Source organism: Terrapene carolina, unplaced genomic scaffold, assembly GCF_002925995.2.
Source record: "Terrapene carolina triunguis isolate 2854851 unplaced genomic scaffold, T_m_triunguis-2.0 Scaffold88, whole genome shotgun sequence".
Taxonomy (NCBI): Eukaryota; Metazoa; Chordata; order Testudines; family Emydidae; genus Terrapene; species Terrapene triunguis.
In genome coordinates this window covers 10,645,276-10,668,078 of record NW_020664439.1, presented here as the reverse complement: position 1 = coordinate 10,668,078, position 22,803 = coordinate 10,645,276, and the positions used below count along the sequence as shown (strand labels likewise).

General features: G+C 41.9%; 1 protein-coding gene across 1 annotated transcript in view; it reads left to right on the top strand.

Annotated features, from left to right (window-relative positions):
• SPSB4 (splA/ryanodine receptor domain and SOCS box containing 4) overlaps positions 1–22,803 on the top strand; it is a 157,678-nt gene that overhangs the window by 34,962 nt on the left and 99,913 nt on the right. The window contains exon 2 of the mRNA XM_024202867.2: positions 14,874–15,729. Within this exon, the coding sequence (XP_024058635.1) occupies positions 15,036–15,729 (694 nt within the window). The 5' untranslated portion in view covers positions 14,874–15,035. The remainder of the gene's footprint in view (positions 1–14,873; positions 15,730–22,803) is intronic.

Sequence of the window (22,803 nt, the reverse complement as noted above, 5' to 3'; positions counted from 1 at the left end):
CCTTCTGAATGCATGGGATTTCCTGTGACTTCAGTGAGAGTCAAGAATTCCATCATGGGGAGAAACTTGGTTGTAAGCTTTAACGCCTCGAACGCTTTTTCTCTTCTCAGATTCTCATGTTGCAAAATTTTCTGATTCCTAAATAGTCACATACAAAATCCTGCTTTATAGACTAGAGAAATTTAAATACTTTATAATCAATTCACAGCCTTTTTCACTTAGCGCTAAACAGTCCTTTTTCTTTTGCAATATTATTTTCTCTTTCATTCCCATCAATCAGCATAATTGTTTTCTACTGGCAACTGGCTTCAGTGTAGATCTTTGATCCCTTATGTGCATGAGAGAGAGGCAGAGGTTGACTGAAGAATAAGTTTGAGAGAACACTCTCTACTTATTGTTTGTACATTGGTAGAGTGCTCAGACCCCACATAAGTAGTTCTTTCTCCTCTCTCCCCCCACATCTGAAATGTGAAGTTACCCGGGTCACCTGAAGGTGGTACTTAAAAATGTAGGATCTTAGCAGCTAGCCATTGTCAAACATCAGACTGGAGGATTTTTGAAGAACAAGTTGATCTTGCTTTCTAGTATGTGATTGCTCTCTCACTCATATAGTCTGCTTCTATGCAAGTGTGTGCAAATGTAGTATCTGGGATCTTAAACTTGTGTGAAGAGAGCAGGACTAAGCCGTGATTGTCTTTATATCTGTCCTATGTGATATGCAGCAGTTTGGATTAGAACTCTAATGATTAGCTAGGCACAGCTATTTTTGTAGGTATCTTTATGTCAGTCCATCCAGATTCATGGAGGGTTGGAGGAGCGGGGGGAGGAAGGGGGGTGGCCTCGTCAACTCTTGTCTGTCATGTTTTGCCAGAACCACAATATGTTTTGCAAGTAAAGTTTGGCATTGTAACTATTAAAGGCATCTTTGTTAAATCTGTTAAAAGTCTCTTAAGGGTTCTCTTCAATTTGTGTATCAGATGTCTTTGCTCCTGGCCCACCAACTGATAGGCATTAGTCATATGCTGTGTTTTGATTTCAATTGTGAAAAGTAGTACAAGATATAAAAAATCCAAAGGGCAGGATATTCTGTACATTCCAAGAAGATCACCAAATTCTAGGCCCTCAAAATTGTGAATCAGTAGTAGCTGACTCTGCCAGATTTATTTCTGATTCTGTAGGAATGTGAGAGAAGTTCAAAGAAATGTCTTAACCAGATTTTAAAACCAATGTGGCTGATGCAGACAGTAAAGAACTGTGGGAATAGAGCTAGCTCTTGTGGAACTTGGTCAGCCTGAAGAACCTTCATGATGTGTAGCAATTGACTCTTACATGCCCTTGGGGTGCCCCTCTTCACTCCTTCCTTCCCCATCCACCTCCCATATCCCATCCACAGGCCCATACCCTCCATGGTTTATAAAAACTAGGGAGGGACTCGAACAGCACGAATTTATGATTAGGGCCCTCCAAATTCACGGCCATGAAAAACACGTCACGGACCATGAAATCAGACCTCCCTGGTGAAATCTAGCTATTGGAGGGGAGAGGCATGACTGGGGACACCCCAGCCCGGGCTCCTACTGTGCATTGGGCTCCAGGTGCTAGTCTGCCAGGCTAGGGAGGGACAGGACTTCCTCTTCCCCTGCATGGCCGCTCTCGGCGGGAGATCAGACCCATCTCCGGGTACCTCCCTCGGCTACAGGAAGCTCCGCGATTGTGCTGCCTTCACAGCCCAGCTCTGAAGGCAGCACAGAAGTAAGGGTGGCAATCCTGCAACAGCTTTGCAACCCCCTTTTGTGTCTGAACCCTCACGGTTACAGCACTGTGAAATTTCAGATGTAAACACCTGAAAATGTGAACTTGACCAAGTAAAAAACCCTCTGGCCATGAAATTGACCAAAATGGACTGTGAATTTGGTAGGGTCCTATTTATGGGACATAATGATGTACTCTTAGAATTTTGCACTGAGAGCCAGAGCCTCAGTTGGTTTAAATTCATTTACTTCTATTGATTTCAGCAGAGCTACATAGAATAGCACCTGCTGAGGATCTGGTGCTAAGTTACTGCATAATAGAGCAGCTCTTGTCTGACTTCTCCCCCACCTTCATGCTGCCCTTCTCTCTCTGAATGGAGGTCATCTCCCACGTTCCCTCTGAAAGTTTGCAGGTACCTACACTGAGGAATGATGCTACCACATAGCTGCCTTTCCCTTCTACATTACTTTCCAGCCCATCCTACAATTTTAAAGTGAATTGGCTCCCTTTGCACTAGACGAAATCCAAATATCTGGACTAGTACATACTCCTTCAACCTGATCATCTGTAGTGGTTATTCAGTATTCACGTGGGGCCTAGAAGACCAATCACTATACTTCAAGAGAGGAAAAAGGAGAAGTTACTTGGCCATTCATTTCTTGCATTCCTCTTCCCAAGGTCTTGAGATGCTATAGGATGGGTGGGAAGGAGCTTAGGCCACTGATTTTGCAGCAGTAGTGCTACACTACTGCCAGGATAATTGAGAGTTGAATGCTCACTCTCAAGCCAAACCCTCTGTACACTTTTATCTGGTAAGTGCTCAAACTAGGGAAGGGAGTCTAGGCGGGTTTCTTAACCAGGCTGCCTGGTGTCTCCTGGCTTTTGTTTGCAGTCCTCTTTCTAGAATGCAGTCAGATCTCATTTGCTCTTACCATTAGCAGCTAACCAGCTTCTAATTAATAGTTTTAGAAATATGTATGCTGCAGTCTTGTGCACCTGTGTGCAAATTGCTTTAAGAATATTTAGCAAGTCAAATGTGTGACCCTGATTTTTTCAAACGGGTCATCCATTTGTGCATGTAAAAAACCCTCACAATTTTGTGCTCACAGTGAACGGCTTGGGAAAAGAATTAAAAACATCCTCCTGCCCCAAAATGGAGACCTTTCTATGTGAAAATCAGGCTAATTTTTTAAAGTTTTAAACAGTCTTTTTCTTTTTAAAATCATAATGGGAAAAAGTCTAGTGAAAAGAAAATACGACAGCATGAAAAGTAAAGCTGAAGTCTTAAGGAAGTGTTAGTCTACCGAAGAGTATCTATATCCAGAGAGAAATTGAGAAGCTTTAAAATCTCATTGAATTATAGAGATGAGAATATTTTTTGTGTTTTTGATACCCATCTTCACTAAAAATCAGTAGTTACAATTGAAATCCAAAATGGAAATACGCTGCAAAAGTTACTAGTATGGGATGGAAACATCATTTTAAGTTTAGTATTAAACCTTTCATGTATTCATTTGCTTTCTGTAGCTTCATTTCAATGTAAACCTGACATTTTAAAATTCAGGTGGTTACTTTGATGAGGGAGAGAGAGGGGAAAGGAAAGTACTTACTAGAGAGATGCTTGGAGGATGAGAAATAAACTATTTGTTGCCCAAGGGTATGGAAAATGTAATCTGGGACTTCAGAAAAAGCCAACATTCTTCTTTGCTGCCTTTCTGAAACTACAAAGTGAAAAAAACGATTCTGGACTTTGAATTGGTGTTGGTTACAAAATGTTGTTAAATTGCAAGTAAAAATTAACGTTTTTCCCATGCTATAGCAGCAAAAGGGACTTTTTTTTCTTTTCTTTTCAGGACATGGTTTTGAGAATAGCGTAGGGGAAAAAAGTATAAATGAATTTCAACTTCAGTCTTCCACAAAAAATGTGACAACTGGGCAGCACAGCATGGGGAGGTGGTGACCAGCCCTCTGTGGAGAAAGAAGTGGTTCGGGACTATTTAGAAAAACTGGACGAGCACAAGTCCCTGGGGCCGGATGCGCTGCATCCGAGGGTGCTAAAGGAGTTGGCGGATGTGATTGCAGAGCCATTGGCCATTATCTTTGAAAACTCATAGCGATCGGGGGAGGTCCCGGATGACTGGAAAAAGGTTAATGTAGTGCCCATCTTTAAAAAAGGGAAGAAGGAGGATCCGGGGAACTACAGGCCAGTCAGCCTCCCCTCAGTCCCTGGAAAAATCATGGAGCAGGTCCTCAAGGAATCAATTCTGAAGCACTTAGAGGAGAGGAAAGTGATCAGGAACAGTCAGCATGGATTCATCAAGGGCAAGTCATGCCTGACTAACCTAATTGCCTTCTATGAGGAGATAACTGGGTCTGTGGATGAGGGGAAAGCACTGGACGTGTTATTCCTGGATTTCAGCAAAGCTTTTGATACGGTCTCCCACAGTATTCTTGCGACCAAGTTAAAGAAGTATGGGCTGAATGAATGGACTATAAGGTGGATAGAAAGCTGACTAGACAGTCGGGCTCAACGGGTAGTAATCAATGGCTCCATATCTAGTTGGCAGCCGGTTTCAAGCGGAGTGCCCCAAGGGTCGGTCCTGGGGCCGGTTTTGTTTAATATCTTTATTAATGATCTGGAGGATGGCGTGGACTGCACTCTCAAGAAGTTTGCAGATGACACTAAACTGGGAGGCGTGATAGATATGCTGGAGGGTAGGGATCGGATAAAGAGGGACCTAGACAAATTAGAGGATTGGGCCAAAAGAAACCTGATGAGGTTCAACAAGGACAAGTGCAGAGTCCTGCACTTAGGACGGAAGAATCCCATTCGAGTTCTAGATGTGAAATGGCCTGAAAAGTCAGCAGAAGAGAGAAACAAGATTTAAAAACAGATAAATAGACTAATGTCTACAGTTCCCAGATACAGTAGATGGAAGTATTTAAAAATATACACAACACTGTATTCACAGCTTATTCACATTCTCTTTTGAATTCTTCATATGACTTAACTACAATCTACATTTGGTGTCACATACTGTATTTCATATTATCCTAATACAGAGCAGCTAAGTATACAGTCTATTTTAATGGCAAGTTTAAGTTAGCATGTTTATCTTGAATTCTGAGGAGTTAGCTTGTTGTGTAATGCTACAAGAATGTAGCCTTTATGGAAGAACATCCTTAGGGTTTTTGTGACTTGCATTCCTTTAGGAATTGAGCAAGACATGACTGTTAGTATCTTTCCCACAGTATTCATCCCTCTTGTTAAAGGTCATTTCCCTGAGTGTATAAACAGCATAAAATTTTATTTACAGCACAATGAAATTTAAAATGTCCCAAGGATTACAGTACTAATATTACCATTTACTCCGTTTGGCAAATGGACCAAACATTGTTCAAAATATGCAGTAAATCAGTATAATTGGAAAAACAGTGTCTGTGGTCAAAATTAAGCTGGTCAGCTTTTCTAGTGCTCTGAGAACATTTTCCGTTCGCTGTACACCTCAAACAGTGCTATCATGGTTACTATGCTAGCTGCCCCTCTGACCCCTTCTGTGGCTTTTGAGTGAACCCTGTAGATGTTAGGCCTCAAGCCCTTAACTTTTCTGGGGTGGAATCCTACAATTCTCCTGTTCTTAAACCAAGTCCCAGGCTATGGCACCCTGAGCATCAACTCTGCTTTCCCAGCAAGTCTCACTGAATGTGGTATCTGTGGGTTTCCCGCCCTCCCATTTTGGGACCTTGCAACCAGCGGTGAATACAGTGACCCAAAACAGACTCCTTAAAACAAAGCATTGTTATTCTGAACAGTAGGAACAAAACATAACAAGAAAGAAGGATTTTAAATACAAAAAAAGGTTTCCCTCAAGTCTCAGACCTAGGACTCTGTCTTACCTCAGACCCCTATATTTTGTGGGTCTGAGTGTCCGTCTGTTCCATAATAGTTTCTTTCCTCTGTCCTCAAGGGACAGAGCCAAGTCTTTAAATCCAGCCAAAGTCTTTTTCTTTCAACTCATGTCTGGGACCTGCCTACCCTTCCCCCTACTGACGTTTTAATCCCCATTCAAAATTAATATGAAAGACAGCCATCAGCACTTATGGCCCTACTTTGGGGCTGTTTTTACATAACCCATTTCCCTTTTGAAGGTTTTTCCCTGCATTATGTTATATAAAGAATCCTCATCACATTGCTACTCCTGTATAAGGGCTTGTCTACACTACAGCTGAAGTCGATGTAACTTATGGATGAAAAAGCCACCCCCCAAGCAAAACAAGTTACATCGACCTAAACACTGTCCACATCAGCTCTAAGTTGGAGGGAGACCCTCTCCTTCCATAGCTTCAGCCTCTCATTGAGGTGGAGTAATGCTGACTGGAGAGCGCTCTCTCATCAGCATAGCGTGTCTTCACCAGATGCACTATGGTGGCGCAGCTGCACCGATGTCGCATGGTAGCTTAGACTAGCCCTTAGATTATGAAGCTTGTGGTCCAAACTTTTTTCCTAGACTTTGAGGCGAGGTAGAGGAGAGGATGTGTTTTTGTTTGTGTTACTAGCTGACGGTGTTGAAAGTTGCTTTGTAGTCTGACTCTGGCTGGACTCTCTGAGCTTTTGTATGGTGTTTTTTTTTTTAATTATAAATAGAAATTGAAAAAAAATACTGTCTAACGGGAAGTGTAAATTTTAATCAAATGTGAATAAATGAAAATCTAACCTGGCTTTTTATCTTGGAGCAGGAGAGAGAAACCTTAAAACCTCTTGGAAATATTAATTACTGAAGCCAGTTCCTCCATGTGGTCAGCATGTGCTTTGCTATAATAAGCTACCTTTACAGCCCCCAGATCCTGGGCATTGTCTACTCTGGCCTGGACCCTCAGCTTAAGTTAGAGCAGCATTGATTCAGCATTGACTTTTGGAGGGCAGTAGGCAGAGAGTTTCAGACAGCTGCGGAATGGGGATCACTGTGGAATGGGGATGCCCCATGGCATGTCCCCTGCACCAGTGGCCAGGAAGGGGCGATGCAGCAGCTGCTATGGCATTGGTCAACCATTCTAGGATTCCTTTGTAGTGGGGGGAATTCTTAAGAGGTTGGCAAGGCCAGTTTTATCATGGCTTTTGCTGCCACAATAGGCTCGTAAGTCTGGGAGTCTATTAGTCTGATCATTCTGTTGTGTTTACTGAGCACCATTACTCTCCTAGCCTTGGTGTGTAATGTGTGGGTCCAAATTTTCTTGACATCCACCTACTTTTATGCAGAAATTTCAAGTTCTGGATTAGGGATGTAAAGAACGTGTAAAAATAGTAACCATGTAACCGATTAAAATTCTATCAGTTACATGGTTAAATGTTTACCCGGGGAACTAGGGGTGAGGGAGGTGCTGCAGCAGCCCCACATCTTACATTGGCCCCACTGCCACCCCTGCACCTGGGGGTCTCCACTGCCACCTGGCATCCTGGTGCGCCCCAGATACCAGCAGCCCGGGACAGACCCTGGCCGCAGGACCGGCAGCCCGGGAGGCAGCAGAGCCCCAGAACGGGGCAGCAGCCGGGATGCCGGGTGGGCGGCAGCAAAGCTACAGGCACAGCGGCAGCAGCAGAGCCCCAGAGAGACCCCAGGCACATGGGGCTGGCAGCTGGGACCCTGGGCAGAGTTCAACCGTTAACAGAAACCGATAAGCATCAAGTTTATCGGTTAACTGGTTAAACTCTTACATCCCTATTTTGGATCTTCTTCAAATCCAAAGAATTCATAGCAGCTGGGGTAGAAGTCAAGCATTAATTATAATAAACTTCTGCTTTCCTTTTCAGCATGCTCCTCTTCTGGGGACTGCAACACTGCTCTTGAGAACACCACAGTGCTTGTGTCGCAGGTGTTTCCTAGTGAGGTGGAGTGTTTTTCTCCATACTAGAACTAGATGGTTATCTATTGAAGAAATTCTAAAGAAAAGGGTTGCAAAACACATCTAAATACTAATTGCACTTTCCTACTGTGCATTTCTCTGTATGTTTGATACTGAGCCAAAAAATAGTACCAAATAACATCTGTCGTACTTATTGCAATAGGCTGGAAGAAATTGCTGGAAGAAACTTTTTTGGGGAGAGGAGAGGGGAGAATCATGAACATTGATGGGTTTAGTCTAAATCTTTGACCATGTAGGGCATGTCTATGCTGCAAAATATAATCCGTGGCAGTAAGTCTCAGAGGCTGGGTCTACAGACTTCGACTTGTGGGGCTCATGCTATGGTGCTAAAAATAGCCATGTAGACGTTCTGGCTCAGGCTGTAGATCGAGCCCACCACCTTCCATGGGCTTCAGAGCCTGAACTGGAACATCTACATGGCTATTTTTAGCTTTGCAGCGCAAGCATGAGTCTGTAGACTTGGGCTCTGAGACTCGCTGCTGTTGGAGGGTTTGTTTTTTCTTCAGTGTAGACTATAACCATAATTTCTAGCTAAAACTCAGTAACTCTTATTTCTACAAAACAAAACAGTAGGTTTTTTGTTTATTTGTGTGGGATGGGAGAGGTAGTTGAGAGAAGCTGCTGAAAAATATCTGACCAGGTAGCAAAATTACAGTGGGACTCGCCTTAATCATTAATTACATCACAGCTACAAAAAGAACACCTGCAGACTCCTCCACTCCTGTTAAATTTCTCTCACCCTTGTCTTCACCTCTATTTGCTATTTCAACTAAAAAGGACTTAATGAGGCTCCTTTGGGAGCCCACTAATGTTATTTCTTAATCAGTCAGAGGAATGGCAGCTGTTGTTAATAAATACTTACACGTTTTCTAACTTATTGAATAGGGTGCAGCCCTCCAAGCCCATACCCCTAAAGAATAAAAAAAAAGATATTGATCTTGGGTGTCTGCTCAATACTGCTGAAGTGCTTGTGTCTCTCATGTGTGTGGCTTATAAAGATATCTATGGAGACATTAATATATACATTTTTAAACTCAAGATAATTTAATTTTATTTCCCTGAAGTAAAACTCAGAAATGTAGATGGGGTAATGGTCTAAGACAGCCTAGACCAGTATCAATATTGTTAAGTGAATAGATAGTGGGAGTGAGTGATCCGGTGGTGATGCAAGTTAGACACGGTAATTGGAGGCTTTTGGGGAAAGGTTCAGGACAGGAGTAATGGGATACAGCAGCTTGGCATGTGTCATTAGTCATTGAAAACTGTCGCCATTCGCATGTCTTTTTAATGATTTAATGGTCTTGGCAACTGCTTGTGACTTTTGTTGATCGCCTCCCTGGAGATCAAGCACTGACTGCACACACAGTGAAATATCCTCTTCCTCCTAGAGGGGTCTTCCTAAAGAACACTGGTAGGGCATTGTGGGAAGTTTACACTCCAATTATTCACACTGATGTGACTTTATTTATCAGTCTTCTGAACTCACATGGCTTCCTTTTTTTCTAAGCAAGTGACAGTGTAGTGACATTAACATAAGTTACAGCATGTTCTTACGGTACTTACATGTTCCTTCTCTCCCTCACCCCCTTGTGCTTAAGTTTTCATGAAGAGAATATTTTTTCAGATACTGGCACTTAGAAAAGTGCTCAGCAAAATAACTGTTGATGAAGTTTAATGAAGTATAGCAAATGAAAGAGATCATGACTTTAGATGGATATAATCAAGGTCTTCTTTATATTGTGCTTTCAGACCTCAATACCTTGACAAGATTTCCTAATTCTCTGATCTGCTGAGGTTTCTGCAGTAGCATAATATGAACAGAAAAAGCATTCAAAATAAAAATAAAAACTAAAACTTAGAAATGGATAGTTTTTTGTTGTTTGTTTGTTTTAATATTTGCATAGATCAGTAAATATGCAAGTTTACATATAAAAACCTGTTTTAGTGGTTAGGTACAGATAAGGAATGTGGTCAATTGAAGGACTAGGTGTGGTGGTGCCATACGGAGGTAAGTACAGTATGGTACAAGTACAGTAGCTGATGTACAGGTTTTATACAGAGATAATTAGAGAATTGGAGACAATGAAATAAGTAACAAAACCAAATTGTCCAGCCTGATCCCTTCTTCCTCCCTATAACTCCATCCATAGGGACAAAATGCCTATATATAATTTTGCCCTAGACAATGCCCTTTGTAGGAGAGATTCCTTGCACTCAGTCTGTAAGATATTAGGAGCTCAGAACACGTGAGATGAAAAATCAGGGAGATGCTGGAGTGTGGGCGAAAAACAGTTATTTTTGATTTAAGCATCATAAAAACCACTCTAATTCTACACTCCAAAATTCTTCACATGTCCTATTTTTTTTTTAAAGCAGCTCAAGCTTCCTATAAATCAGTTACTGCTATCAAAAGCTACGGTTGTAGAGTGGAAGCCTACACTCAACCTTAACTGTGGAGATGGCCATAAAATTTAAGATATCTGAAAAATGCTGAAGGGTTTCTACTACTGTTTAATTCCTATAATCCAGAACAGCAACACTAGAGAAAAACATTAATAAAAGCTAAGGTCTGAGATATATTTGATTTTGTTTTTTTGGTATTAATATAACAAACAAAAGGAGAACCACTTTTCCATTCTCTATTTGGGGATGCCGAGTTTGAACATGGAGAGGACAGAGGAGGACTCAGGGAATACTATACTGTTGGGTCCTCTTTTGCTCTGTATTTTCCACTTGATCTAATTCAGGAGCACTCCCATAAATAGCACTTCTCTCATCTGCAAGTGGGAGCAGGGAGAACAAGAGTCCCTATTGGCATGTTTCCCCAACAACCCCTATGGAGTTCTCAAACTATGGGGCAGACCAAAGGGTAATTTTATGCAGGAGCCGTTGCTGAAGTGAATTTGAACAATCTCAGCTGGTACATAATTGCAGTCTAGCTATACGTTAAGTAGGTCTGCTAGCATCTTCTATTACTAAGCTTGCCTGCTATCTCCCATTATAAGACCCTGCTTATCATTTTGCCAAACTTGAACCATTTGGGATGAAAGATTCCATTCAGAGTGACTGCCTCAGCATCTATTTTTCTGGAAAATTTCAGCCAAAATGCTTCAGCCATTTTTAAGAGCAAGGCTAGAGATGTTAAAAGATCTGGTGACCTTTTCTTTGAGAAGCTCTAGCACCCCCGTTCTTTGGAACAGGGACTCAACACTTAGCAGGAGGTGATCTGTACGTTAGGGATGTGACTTCTACTATATCTGTGAAAATCCATCCGAATGTGGTCAATGTATAAGCCTTTCAAAAACCACAGGTTGTACGTGATCGTTAGAGACTCTTAAGGTTTTTAGCAGCTAAATTCCAGCTGCATTGGTCTTTCCTTCCAAGACTTTCCTTGCAATTGTTGCTCTAGGCTTTTGAAGACTGGGGCTGATCACTGACATTGAGAGCAGGGAGAATTGTGTGATCAATGCCCTGCCAGTTGGGCTGATCAGTGCCCTGCCAGTTGGGCCCTGGAATCATGGAGAAGGAAGCTGTTTGATTTGAATGCAGAGGAGGAAAGAATTAGATGCGGGGTTGGAGGAGACTGGGGCAAGAGGCTAGCAGTGGTGAGGGGGAAGCTAGAACTAGGAACTGGAGTGGGTTGGAGACGGGACTGCCTAGGCAAGGAAACTAGGAAACAGTGAGGGGGATGGGGGAGGTGGTGGTGGTAGTAAAACAGATCTGACCTGGTGCCTAGGAGTGCTGGGTGGTGGTGGTGGGGAGAACTAAGACTGGCTGGTAGAAGAGACTGAGACAAGGAACTGAGGGCTACTGGGAATGATTGGCAAGGAGACTAAGACAGTGAGTCCAGAGAATTGAGACTACTACTTGCTAGGCAAGGAGACTGAGAATGGGATGAGAAACATCATAAATGGAAATTGGGACCCTCTAGAGGAGGGCAATCTTAATTCATAAAATTTCCTAAATTTTGAGAACTTTATTCAGGTTGCAAATCAAGCATTCATCCTTTTTCACATGTGTAATATTTAATGCAAACTGATCCAGAATGTAAGATTATGTGCCTATAAATTATGAAGCAGTGTGATCCATTGCTAGTACTGTACAAGAGCTATGTAAAAATGGTGCAGTGGAACCTACACATGCTGCAGTAACTTCAAAATATCTGTGTAATAGAAAAATTACAGTGCGGATTGTCTCTGAGAAAGGATGTGAGATTGCATCACACTAAAAGGTGAAAAACCTACATTTAATCACTTATACTAGAAAAATGTAATGGCATATTTTTTAAGTCTTTAATTTTTCATTCAACTGCTCCAGTCCAGTGGTATTTAATTAAACAAACATGCCTTCAGTTGGCCTTGTGACTTGGGCTGCCTCGCAGTAGTAACAAAGGGAATGACTTTGTAGGTATGCAGAGTTGTGAAACAGAGCAGAGGTGACATGTTAAGTCTGGTGAGAGTAGGGAATTGCCGGAAGGATGAATTTGAGCAGAACCACTAAGTTAGTTCCCTTCACAATCTTTGGAGCATCAGTAACAGTAAGACTGTAAAATGGTTCAATCCTGTGTCCTTTTTAACCAAATGGTAAAATGTGACAGGGTAAGATCAAATTATTTGGTATCAGTATGAGGTTACAAAAACCATTGTTTTAGCCCAATGTTACTCTTGTTAGTTTTGCACAAAACTAAGTAAATATAAACTTGCATTACATAATAATTGTACCCCTTTAATTATATCGGTTTGAAACTGAAACAGGTAAATTTTTACAATTTCTAGTATAGGTAGTGATGCTGGTATAACGATGCTTGATATTGGTATGATATAATTCTTGGTGCATTGGGAGGGAGGTATGGCCATGGTCTACCCAGGTACGTCACCTCTGGGGTTTCCATTGCTAGCACTAGCAGGTAAAACCCTGGCCCTTTGCTTTGGGGAGTGCAAGCAGCAGCATGGTATATGCACTGCACTGGTGAGAAATTCCCCCCTCTCATCATACCCACAGAAAAATTACAATAGTCCTGTTTTGTGGGGGAGACTTTCAAATCTGGGAGTTAGGTGCCCATCTCCCATAGAAAAGTCAATGGGACTACTGACTGCCCTTTATGTCTTTTGATATTCTCCTCCTTATTTCAGATTGTATACATCTTTTAAGTTCTTGTAACAAGGCACATTTTATAAACAACCTAAGCAGAATTGGTCCGCTTAACAGACCTCCCAGGAAAACACTTAACCGATAATATTTGCTCTTTAATACTAATATTCCATATTTTTACTGTCAATATTTTATCTCCCTCGAGTCCATTAGTACATATTGAAGTATAAAAACGTTCTCACTGGCCCAACTTCTGCCCTCTCTCAAGCATGCTCAATTCACATAAAAGTTGAAGTGTGCATGTATCTGAATTTGGCCTGCTGTCTGGAAAGGTAGTTTTTAATTTTCCCAACTCCTCTTTATGGTCTTGCACTTCAGTATTTGCAGATTCCACAAATCTTTGTGGTCATTTTTTGGTTTCCTTTGGCTCCGCGAGTAAGCTTTCTAGCAATGGAGTTGACATTTTGAGTATGGTGTCAGTCTTTATTGCATTCACTGAAAAATACAGAGCTCCATACAAGAAAAAAGAAAGGAAGCTTTTCCCAGCATATTTTCATTAGCCACAAGAGTTCTTTATTTTATTCACTAATTACAGAAAGTTTACAGATGAGTGGCAGCACAGCAATGAGCGCTTAGGTGCTGTAGGAAGTGGTTTGGTATATCTTTGAAAATACACTTGTAAGTGAAATATTTCTGCTATCGGGAATGTTACAGATTGACTGCTCCAATAAGTGAGGGAAATAACTGGATTTAAAAAAAACAAAAACTTCTGTTGGCCCCCGTTCAGAACCAGCAGCAACAGAAATTACACTGGTTCCATTTTCATCTGCTAGAAAAGGGAGAAAATCAGTTTCCTTCCCTCCTTCTGTCAGCAAACACCAACTCTCAGGATCTCCACAATATTCCAGTCGTTAGGTTATTGGTTGACTGGTCCACAGCTGTTGGTAAAACAGAAATCTCAAGTCTGTATACAAAGTGGTACAGCTCTTTGGGACTCAGCCCTCACAGTAGACACATCTCTTGGCACTGCATCAATTAGTCAATTAATTGGCTGCCTTCCACTCCTATATTTATAAACCTTCTCATCTTTGTATTCTTATGGGCTCATGTTTCCAGAGTGGTGTGACCTGGCAGTCGTCTTGCCTACAATGAAACATTCCTATACAGCTTTAGAAACAGCTACTGAGAATGTCCATTAACCTCAACACCCTCTTCTAAATATATTTGCGCTCTTCCAGCTCAGTTACCCTGTCCTGTGCATAGAATACTAAAATCCATGTGTACTTCCCAGTGCTTCTCATCCTTTATTTGTGCTAAAAATAATGAAATGCTGCAGTGTGCAACATGTGGGTTCCACACACTACCACACACATAGCACAAGAGCTTGCATTCTGAGCCAGATATCCCCATTGGGGGTGGCTGGCAAAGAGCTGAAATTGTAATGCTGTAGTTTCAATAGCTTGGAGAACTCCATTACTGCATTTATATCCTCCTATTCTCCTTCCCTCTTTCTTCTCCCGCCAAACTCAGTGAAAATAAAGCTTGACAGTTTCATGCTCTTTTTATTTAAGGGGCAGGGTATGTTAAAGGTAAGCAGTCAAGTTTCACAGCTGTTTGTTATTAGCACTGTTTGTTGCTGTTACAAGATAAAGCCTTGGATTATAAGGGCATATAAAGACAGGAACAGTTAGAAAGAAAAGGGGGCTCTGACATAGGACCTAGTTGTGAGAAAATGAAACGAAAAGAGTAAATAAAAATCATTATACAGCTGAATATAATGTTAATGCCTATTGCTGGGGAATAATATATGCCTTGTACAAGACACTATGGCCCTGGCTAGACTAAATGGGTGGAAGGGCAGAAGGTGGAGAATGTCTGTATCCTATTATGAATTGGAGGAAATTACTGTCTGTATTCTGTATGCTGGTGGGCTCAGAATATCCTGCTGGCAGTCTGGTTAGTACTGCAGGACAGAGAACAAAAAGCAGAGAAATGTTAGTACTTGTTGTTTAAAATAACCTAGCTGGAATCAGAAGAAGTTTTCAAAAATGTTTGAGAGGATAAACTGGCTTTCTTTAATTAACTGAAAATTCTCGGTTTTCTTTCAGGAGTGTGTTTTCTCTGAAACCATTGCTGCTAAAGGGCTCCAAACGGGAGAAATAAATCCAGTCTGCTTGTCGAGTCCCTGGCTCAGCGTGCAAGTGCTTTCATGAGGTAACATTGGGCCAAAGTCAACCTTTCTTTCTCCTTTCTGAATCTGCAGCCAAGAAATGGGCCAGAAAATCTCAGGGAGCATAAAGTCTGTGGATGTGAGGGAGCCCCCCTATAGACCTGTTAAACGAGAGCTGAGGGGACCGGATTTTTGCAAGCCTGCTCGACTGGACATGCTGCTGGATATGCCCCCTTCCCAACTGGAGGTCCAGTATAAACATGCTTGGAACAATGAAGATCGATCTTTAAATATATTTGTAAAGGAAGATGACAAACTAACTTTTCATAGGCACCCAGTTGCCCAAAGCACAGATTGCATCCGGGGCAAAGTTGGCTACACAAGAGGCCTACATGTCTGGCAAATTCACTGGCCCACTAGGCAACGAGGAACACATGCTGTGGTGGGTGTATCAACAGCAGAAGCTCCATTACATTCTGTAGGATATACATCATTGGTTGGTAGCAATAGTGAATCATGGGGCTGGGATCTGGGACGTAACAAACTTTATCACAATTGTAAAAACCAGCCTGGGGTGACGTATCCTGTTTTTTTGGAACCAGATGAGTCTTTTGTACTCCCAGACTCCTTATTGGTAGTTTTGGATATGGATGAAGGAACGCTTAGCTTCATTGTAGATGGACAGTATCTTGGAGTGGCCTTCCGAGGACTGAAAGGGAAAAAACTTTACCCTGTAGTCAGTGCAGTTTGGGGGCACTGTGAAATTACAATGAGATACATCAATGGACTTGATCGTAAGTGTTATCAAACATATGCATTATAATATCTCAACTTTTTCCAAACTCTTTCTTTTTATTTAACTTTCTTCTTAACCCCTTCTCATATTGTAAATGGAGAGTGCTGGACAGAGGACCCCTGGTTGCTGTTAGAAAATACCCTCTGTAAAACTATCCAACCTGATAAAACTCCTTCCCATTAACTTCTATTCCACAGACGGCAGCGTGTGGCTGTGGGTTGTATCAAAATATCAACCCAGGTCCTAAGACCTTGTTTGAATCCTGTAGTACAAATTAACTGTCTGTCTCTAACTTATTCTTGGTCTTCTGGCATAGAGAATGTCTGGAAATCTCAGTCTTGCAAAAGTCATTTTATTTCAGTAAAATGGGCAGCCTGGGAAAATATCCAGAAAGCTTTTAATGCATTTTCATTGTAAAGTTCTGGTTTACTTGAAGTTAATATTTTTAAGATATTGAAATTTAAATGATTTTGTAAGTGAGCTCCTTTTCTTATCTTCTTGACAGATTACAGCAAAAGATGAGTTACCCTTTCTGAAAATGAATTTTAATATTCTTCTTTAGCTCTGATTTTGAGGCTTGATCATGAATTAACAAAGTATCCAGAACAAGGGACAGTATGATGATGTAGGCTCCTCCAGTGGCAGTGCAACAGAGATTGGCTTGCGAATCAAAGCCTACTTCCAGGTTTCCTTGCAGCTCCAGGAGCAGAATAAGCCCTATATCCAGTTTAGCAAACATCTACTGACATGCTGGCACAGCTCTGCTGCTTGGGCCCTGTGGGGGACAAGCATGTGTGGGGGTTTAGAGAGTAGATACAGCTGCTCTTCGGAGCCTGCTTCACTCCTGTACTGTGAGGGTTGGAACAGACAGGCCACTCAAGGTGGTAAGGGGCACTTTCTTCTTACTGGTTCACATGGTGTACAATCTGGGGTGCAATCTGGCCCTGAAACATAAATATAAATTCATAGTGTGTGTGACTGAAATAGCTAGCTGGATAAAAGTTTGTTGGTCCTGGAACTTTACGTTGTGAATTAGAGTATTGGCTATTTCTTGTAAAGAAAAATTTAATAGAAAATGCGCGCGCGCTCTCTCTCTCTCTCTCTCTCTCACAATAGTTCTGGGAGGGACATATCCCTTTAGATTTGTGTTTCTCCTTTTAGCTTCTAATGGGATAGTCTAAATTGTCTCCACCAAAAGTAATTCTCTGCTCATTAGCCTTATATTTGATATGTGAGCTGCTGTAAAATCATAATTAAAGAACTTGACCCTGTTTAAGATTATCTTTTAACACATATACATAGCACTCTCATTGGGGAGAAAAACTTATGAGCAGAACCCTTACAAGCATATTGCAGCTAAAAATCAAATGAGACTTTCTAGTGCCTTAAAAGGAGGAAGATTAAAGGATCAAAAATTTTGTAGCCATTAATTTGAAACCTGGAAAGAGTTCTTTTTGACAGTGTGCTATAACAACTTGGCTTTCTTCTTTTTATTTTTGGAAACTGAATAAATACGAATTCAGTGCAAACATACAACTTGTTTCACATGCTGGGGATGTCATGTAGATAAGCAAAAGCTCAGTGTCTGTCGCGTTAAAGTCAGTTATGTTCCATTATAATATCTCAACTTTTTCCAAACTCTTTCTTTTTATTTAACTTTCTTCTTAACCCCTTCTCATATTGTAAATGGAGAGTGCTGGACAGAGGACCCCTGGTTGCTGTTAGAAAATACCCTCTGTAAAACTGTCCAACCTGATAAAACTCCTTCCCATTAACTTCTGTTCCATTGTAGCTATTTTGTGGGTTACTCAACTGAGTATCAGAAGATAGAAAGGACGGGGAGGATGTCCACAAGTAGGAAGAAAGGAGGAGGCAGAAAGAAAGAGAAGGTACAAAATGGATAAGTAGCAGGTGTGATGGGTTCCCCCTGGGGTGCCACCTGGAACTGGGGTACCACTGAGCCTGGGCTCCCTCTCTCACTGTGCTGCTGTGACAAGCTACAGACCCGCTCCCGGCCCTACACTTCCACTAGCATTCACACAGGTAGGGGCACACCCAGCTGCAGTTACATGCAGGCTATGGTCAAAACCCCGACCAGTATGAATTTATTATGCAGTTCGCCTCCCCTTAATGTGGAGAGGAAATGCAACAGCTCCTGCCCCTTGAGCTAAGATTTCCAAGCACTTCACTCCAAACTTACTGGTTTAGATTAAAACATAAAATAAGTTCATTAACTACAAAAAGATAGAATTTAAGTGATAGCAAACAGATCAAAGCAGATTACCTAGTAAATAAACAAAAACGCAAACTAAGCTTAACATACTAGAAAGATAGGATTTGAATTGACAATCTCTCACCCTGACTGATGATACAAGCAGGCTTGCAGATTCTCAAGGCAGAAGCTGCACTTGCTTTGCAGCTTGGGATCCCCAGGTTTTCATACATAGGCTAAAAATCCCTTTAGCCTGAGTCCAGCACTTCCCCCAGTTCAGTCTTTGTTACTTAGGTGTTTTGAGGCGTTTTCTTGTGTGGGGAGTGAAGAACAACAGATAATGTCGCTTCCTGCCTTGCATAGCTTTAGCATATGGCGGGAGCCTTCCCCCCCCCCCCCAAACAAAACAAACCAAACAAAAAACTTGGTTCCCAGACGGAGTGGCCTGGTCACATGCTCTTGCATATCTTGCTGAGTCATGTCAGTCATTACAGGTTGTCTGGAGCATTCTCAGGAAGGCTCACCAGGTGAGGGATAAGCTTCTCCTAATGCCTATTGTTTTCCCTAATGGCCCACTTCCTTGAATAGGCCCTTCACAGTCCGCTATCTAGATCAGAAGCATCTTGCCTAGTGGGTGTCGCCCAGGTGTAACTACATTTGAAATACAGATACATAGTCAATACACCTCTACCCCGATATAATGCTGTCCTCGGGAGCCAAAAAGTCTTACCGCGTTATAGGTGAAACCGCGTTATATCGAACTTGCTTTGATCCACCAGAGTGCGCAGCCCAGCCCCCCTGGAGCACTGCTTTACCGCGTTCTATCCGAATTCGTGTTATATCGGGTCGCATTATATCGAGGTAGCGGTGTATTCATAACTTCAGATACAAAAATGATACATGTATACAAATAAGATAATCATATTCAGCAAATCATAACTTTTCCAATAACCCCTTCTATGCTCATTTTGTACAAAATGCATCATAATTATGCCATAATCATATCATAATATCACTATGAAGAACATGGGGTGCAGTGTCATAGCGGGGAAGAGGTAATAGTTATACCATGCTAGATGATAATTGTGGTCTATAAAATGATAGAAGAGAAGAAATAATCTTCCATCCTGTTTCTTGAAGGATAATCTTCTTGACTTCCGTTCACTTAGAGAAAAGCTTTGGTCTTTTCGGTGGCATGGGAGAGCTCTTTTAGATTTTGATCCTGCACTCATGGAAGTCAGTGGGTGGATTTTCAGACCTTTAATGTGGGTCAGCAGAGTTAACGCTAATTTTTAAAATAGACTGGATTAGGAGTATATTTATCTAGGCCCAACAATTTGGCTGATTGGTGTGATGAAGTTTAAAGCCACTCTGCCTGCTGGCTAGGCGTTGACTAACTCAAGGTGTTTCTGGTCACAGGTTCATAGTTCCATCCCTTTTGTAGAGCTAGATCTTGTTGTATATTTTAATAACTTTTCATATTCTCAAGATTCGAACAGGCTGATCTCCTGGGTGTGGTGACATGCACCCACTAGATACACAAATCAAATGGCTTTACGATAAAGCCCATTTTTACATATTTATTTGTTTTATCTTCTGAAGTGTCCTGTTCACAAAAGTGCTCTGAATACTTGCTGTTCAGATGAGGGTTTTAGAATCCTCCAATGCCCCTATAGCATAGTTGCTTAGCAAAGAGTGAAAAAAGGAAAAGGAATAAAAATGACAGATTAAGTGATGGATTTACATATTTGTGATAAACTTCTGTTCTTGTCACAGTGTCACAAATTTGATATATCATTCTGATAGTGATGTGTCATACAGAGAGAAGACAACTCTGCTCTGTGAATCTTTGTGACCTGACTATAACCATGCTCTCTCTGATTGTAGTGTTTACCTTTCTGTCATCTTTGGAGATGGAACATAGTACTGTAGGTCTAAAGCATTGTTGTTGTTCTCCTGTCTTCATCTGATAGTATTTCATTGCTAAAAATAAAGGACAAAGATTCTCTGCTTCTGCACCCTGCTGGCAGCACAAAGGGAATGAAATCTGGCCTTGTTGTCTCTGCTAGGGAGCACCAGCAAGCCTTGAATGCCTATGCCTCCCTGCCCCATGATCTCGGCATGGGAAGCATGTGGAGAAGGATGAGAGGAGAATGTACAGATCATACTACTCTTTGGCCATCTTTACCTGGAGGACAGTTGCTAGCTGATTCTGGTTGTCCACTGGTGCATATTAGAACACCCATTAAGCTGCTCTGGCCTCAGACTGAGTAGAGACTCAAGGAACCATAACAGACTCCCTGATTGTCAGTCCCCCCACTCCCATTACACTGAGTGGGCTCTCAGTGCAATGTAGTATCTTGCACATGATGATCTCTTCTCCCCGCTTCATCAAACAGAGCTGTTTTATTAGAAATGCAGATTTATTCAGTCTTTGATCTCTTGTATAATGGATTTTTAATTCAATTACTGTATGTATTTTTTCCTGTACACACTGTTGGCATATATATATCTATAGGGTGCCCTATCTTTGCGTATAGTTTATCCTATATTTTCCATCCCTTAAAATTATTTGCAGTTAGGAGATTACAAAGTTTTAACTACAAACTTCCCTGAAGAAAAAGTAGATGAAGAAAAAACAATATTTATAAAGCCCTACTCAGACACCTGATCAACACATCACATAGCAACTTTGCCTATTAAGCCATATTCTAACATCTGAAAATTGTGTGTGTGTGTGTGTGTGTGTGTGTGTGTGTGTGTATATATATATACATATATACAGACACACACACACACACCTCTACCCCGATATAACGCTGTCCTCGGGAGCCAAAACATCTTACTGTGTTATAGGTGAAACCGCGTTATATCGAACTTGCTTTGATCCGCTGGAGTGCACAGCCCACCCCCTCCCACCCCCCGCCCGGAGCGCTGCTTTACCACATTCTATCTGAATTTGTTATATTGGGGTGGAGGGGTGTGTGTGTGTGTGTGTGTGTGTGTGTGTATATATATATTTTTATTAAATGACAAGACGAAGGGTTGCCAGTATTTTGCCCCAACAAGAACATATACTTCTTGTTGCCACATTCAGTGCAGTGCACTTTACTTTACTTTAATTGGGTATCAAATAGAGGTGGGCGATTCGTTAAGGAAAATATTTGGTTTGGTTCCAAAAATGTTCAAAATTTGCAGACAGATTGGAAAACTCAATTTCAGGCCAGCAAACCATGGTCCATTCAAAGGAAGAATTTGAATCCACATTTCCTTCCTTCCCGGTGAGTGGCCGAATCGCCAGGCTCTGGAGTCATTCTTTTCTCTTTTTCTCGCATGTGCATAATGAATATATATAAGTATCTGTACAAAGTGGAACATCTCAAATAAGAGAGATTGAGAGCAACCCACCCCACAATAGCCTGGTGGTTAGGATGCTTACCAAGGACAGGTAAAATCTGAGCTCAAATCCCTGCTCCAGAGTGGAGATTCAAACCTTGGGTCTTTTTATGAAGGATTTACTCCATTTGTTAGATTAAGCATAGGCGAGCTTGGTCAGTCTAAGGTATGTCTACACTGCAATTAGACATCCGTGTTTGGCCCACACCAGTTGACTTGGGCTTGCGGGGCTCGGGCTAACGGGTTGTTTAATTGTGGTGTGGGCGTTTGGGCTCGGGCTGCAGCCTGGGCTCTGGGACCCTCCAACCTTGCAGGGTCCTAACCAAGCCTGAATGTCTACACCGCCATTAAACATCCCCTTAGCCCGGGCCCTGCAAGCCCGAGTCAACTGGTACAGGCCAGCCAGTGGGTTTTAATTGCAGAGTAGACGTATGCCCTAAGGAGCCTTATCTGAGACATGAAGCTATTCACAGCTAATGGTGAAGGCAGACATAAATATTCTTTAGTTACAAGCTGAGGTCTAGAGCAACGCGGAGAGACTGCTCAAATGCATCGTATTGCTCAGATAGATTGGGGGGGTCTCCCTAAAAAAAGGTACTTAAAGAAGGGGATGCTTCTATAGCAGTGGCACAAATAGATTCTTATATTACTCAGTGTGTGTCTCCCAGCAGGCAAATGTTCAGACAAATGGACTGCATAAAAGCTACAGCAGCTAGGGGAATGATAACTGAGCCTGAAGGTCTTTAGCATGCTGATGTAGTAGGGGATCAAGCTCAAGTTTATTTGCAGTGAAATATATGCAGACAACCACTTCCTAGAGTTCCCTGGTTCTCAACCAGGGGTCCGGGACCCACAGGTTTCGGGGGGCCACAAGCAGGTTTCAGGGGTCTGCCAAGCAGGGCTGACAGAAGACTTGCTCGGGTCCAGGGCAGAAAGCCAAAGCCCCACTACCTGGGGCTGAAGCCGAAGCCTGAGCAACTTAGCTTCACAGAGCCCCCTGTGGCGTGGGGCCACAGGCAGTTGCCCTGCTTGCTATCCCCTAACGCTGGCCCTGTCTTTTATATGCAGAAAAACAGTTGTGGCACAGACGGGCTGTGGAATTTTTATAGCATTTTGGGGGCAAGGGAGGGCTCAGAAAGAAAAAGGTTGAGAACCCCTGCTATAGTCGACTCATCTCTTAGTGAGCTCTTTAAAGAATCCCCATATATGATTTACTTGTTCATTCTGCATCTCTTAAATCTGACGGAGACTTAGTCAAGTTAGTTCAGTACTTTATAGAAGGTACCGGCAGCAACCAGCTGGCTAACTGAGAAGCAATGGAATGTCTAAGTGAATTAAATAAGCTTGTTATAGAGCAATAGCATCTAGAAATGTTAAAATCAGTAGCTGACTAAGCATATCAAGCATTTACACAGAATTTCTCCACTGTTGCATTTAGACAAATTGAGGTTAAATAAATGTTCT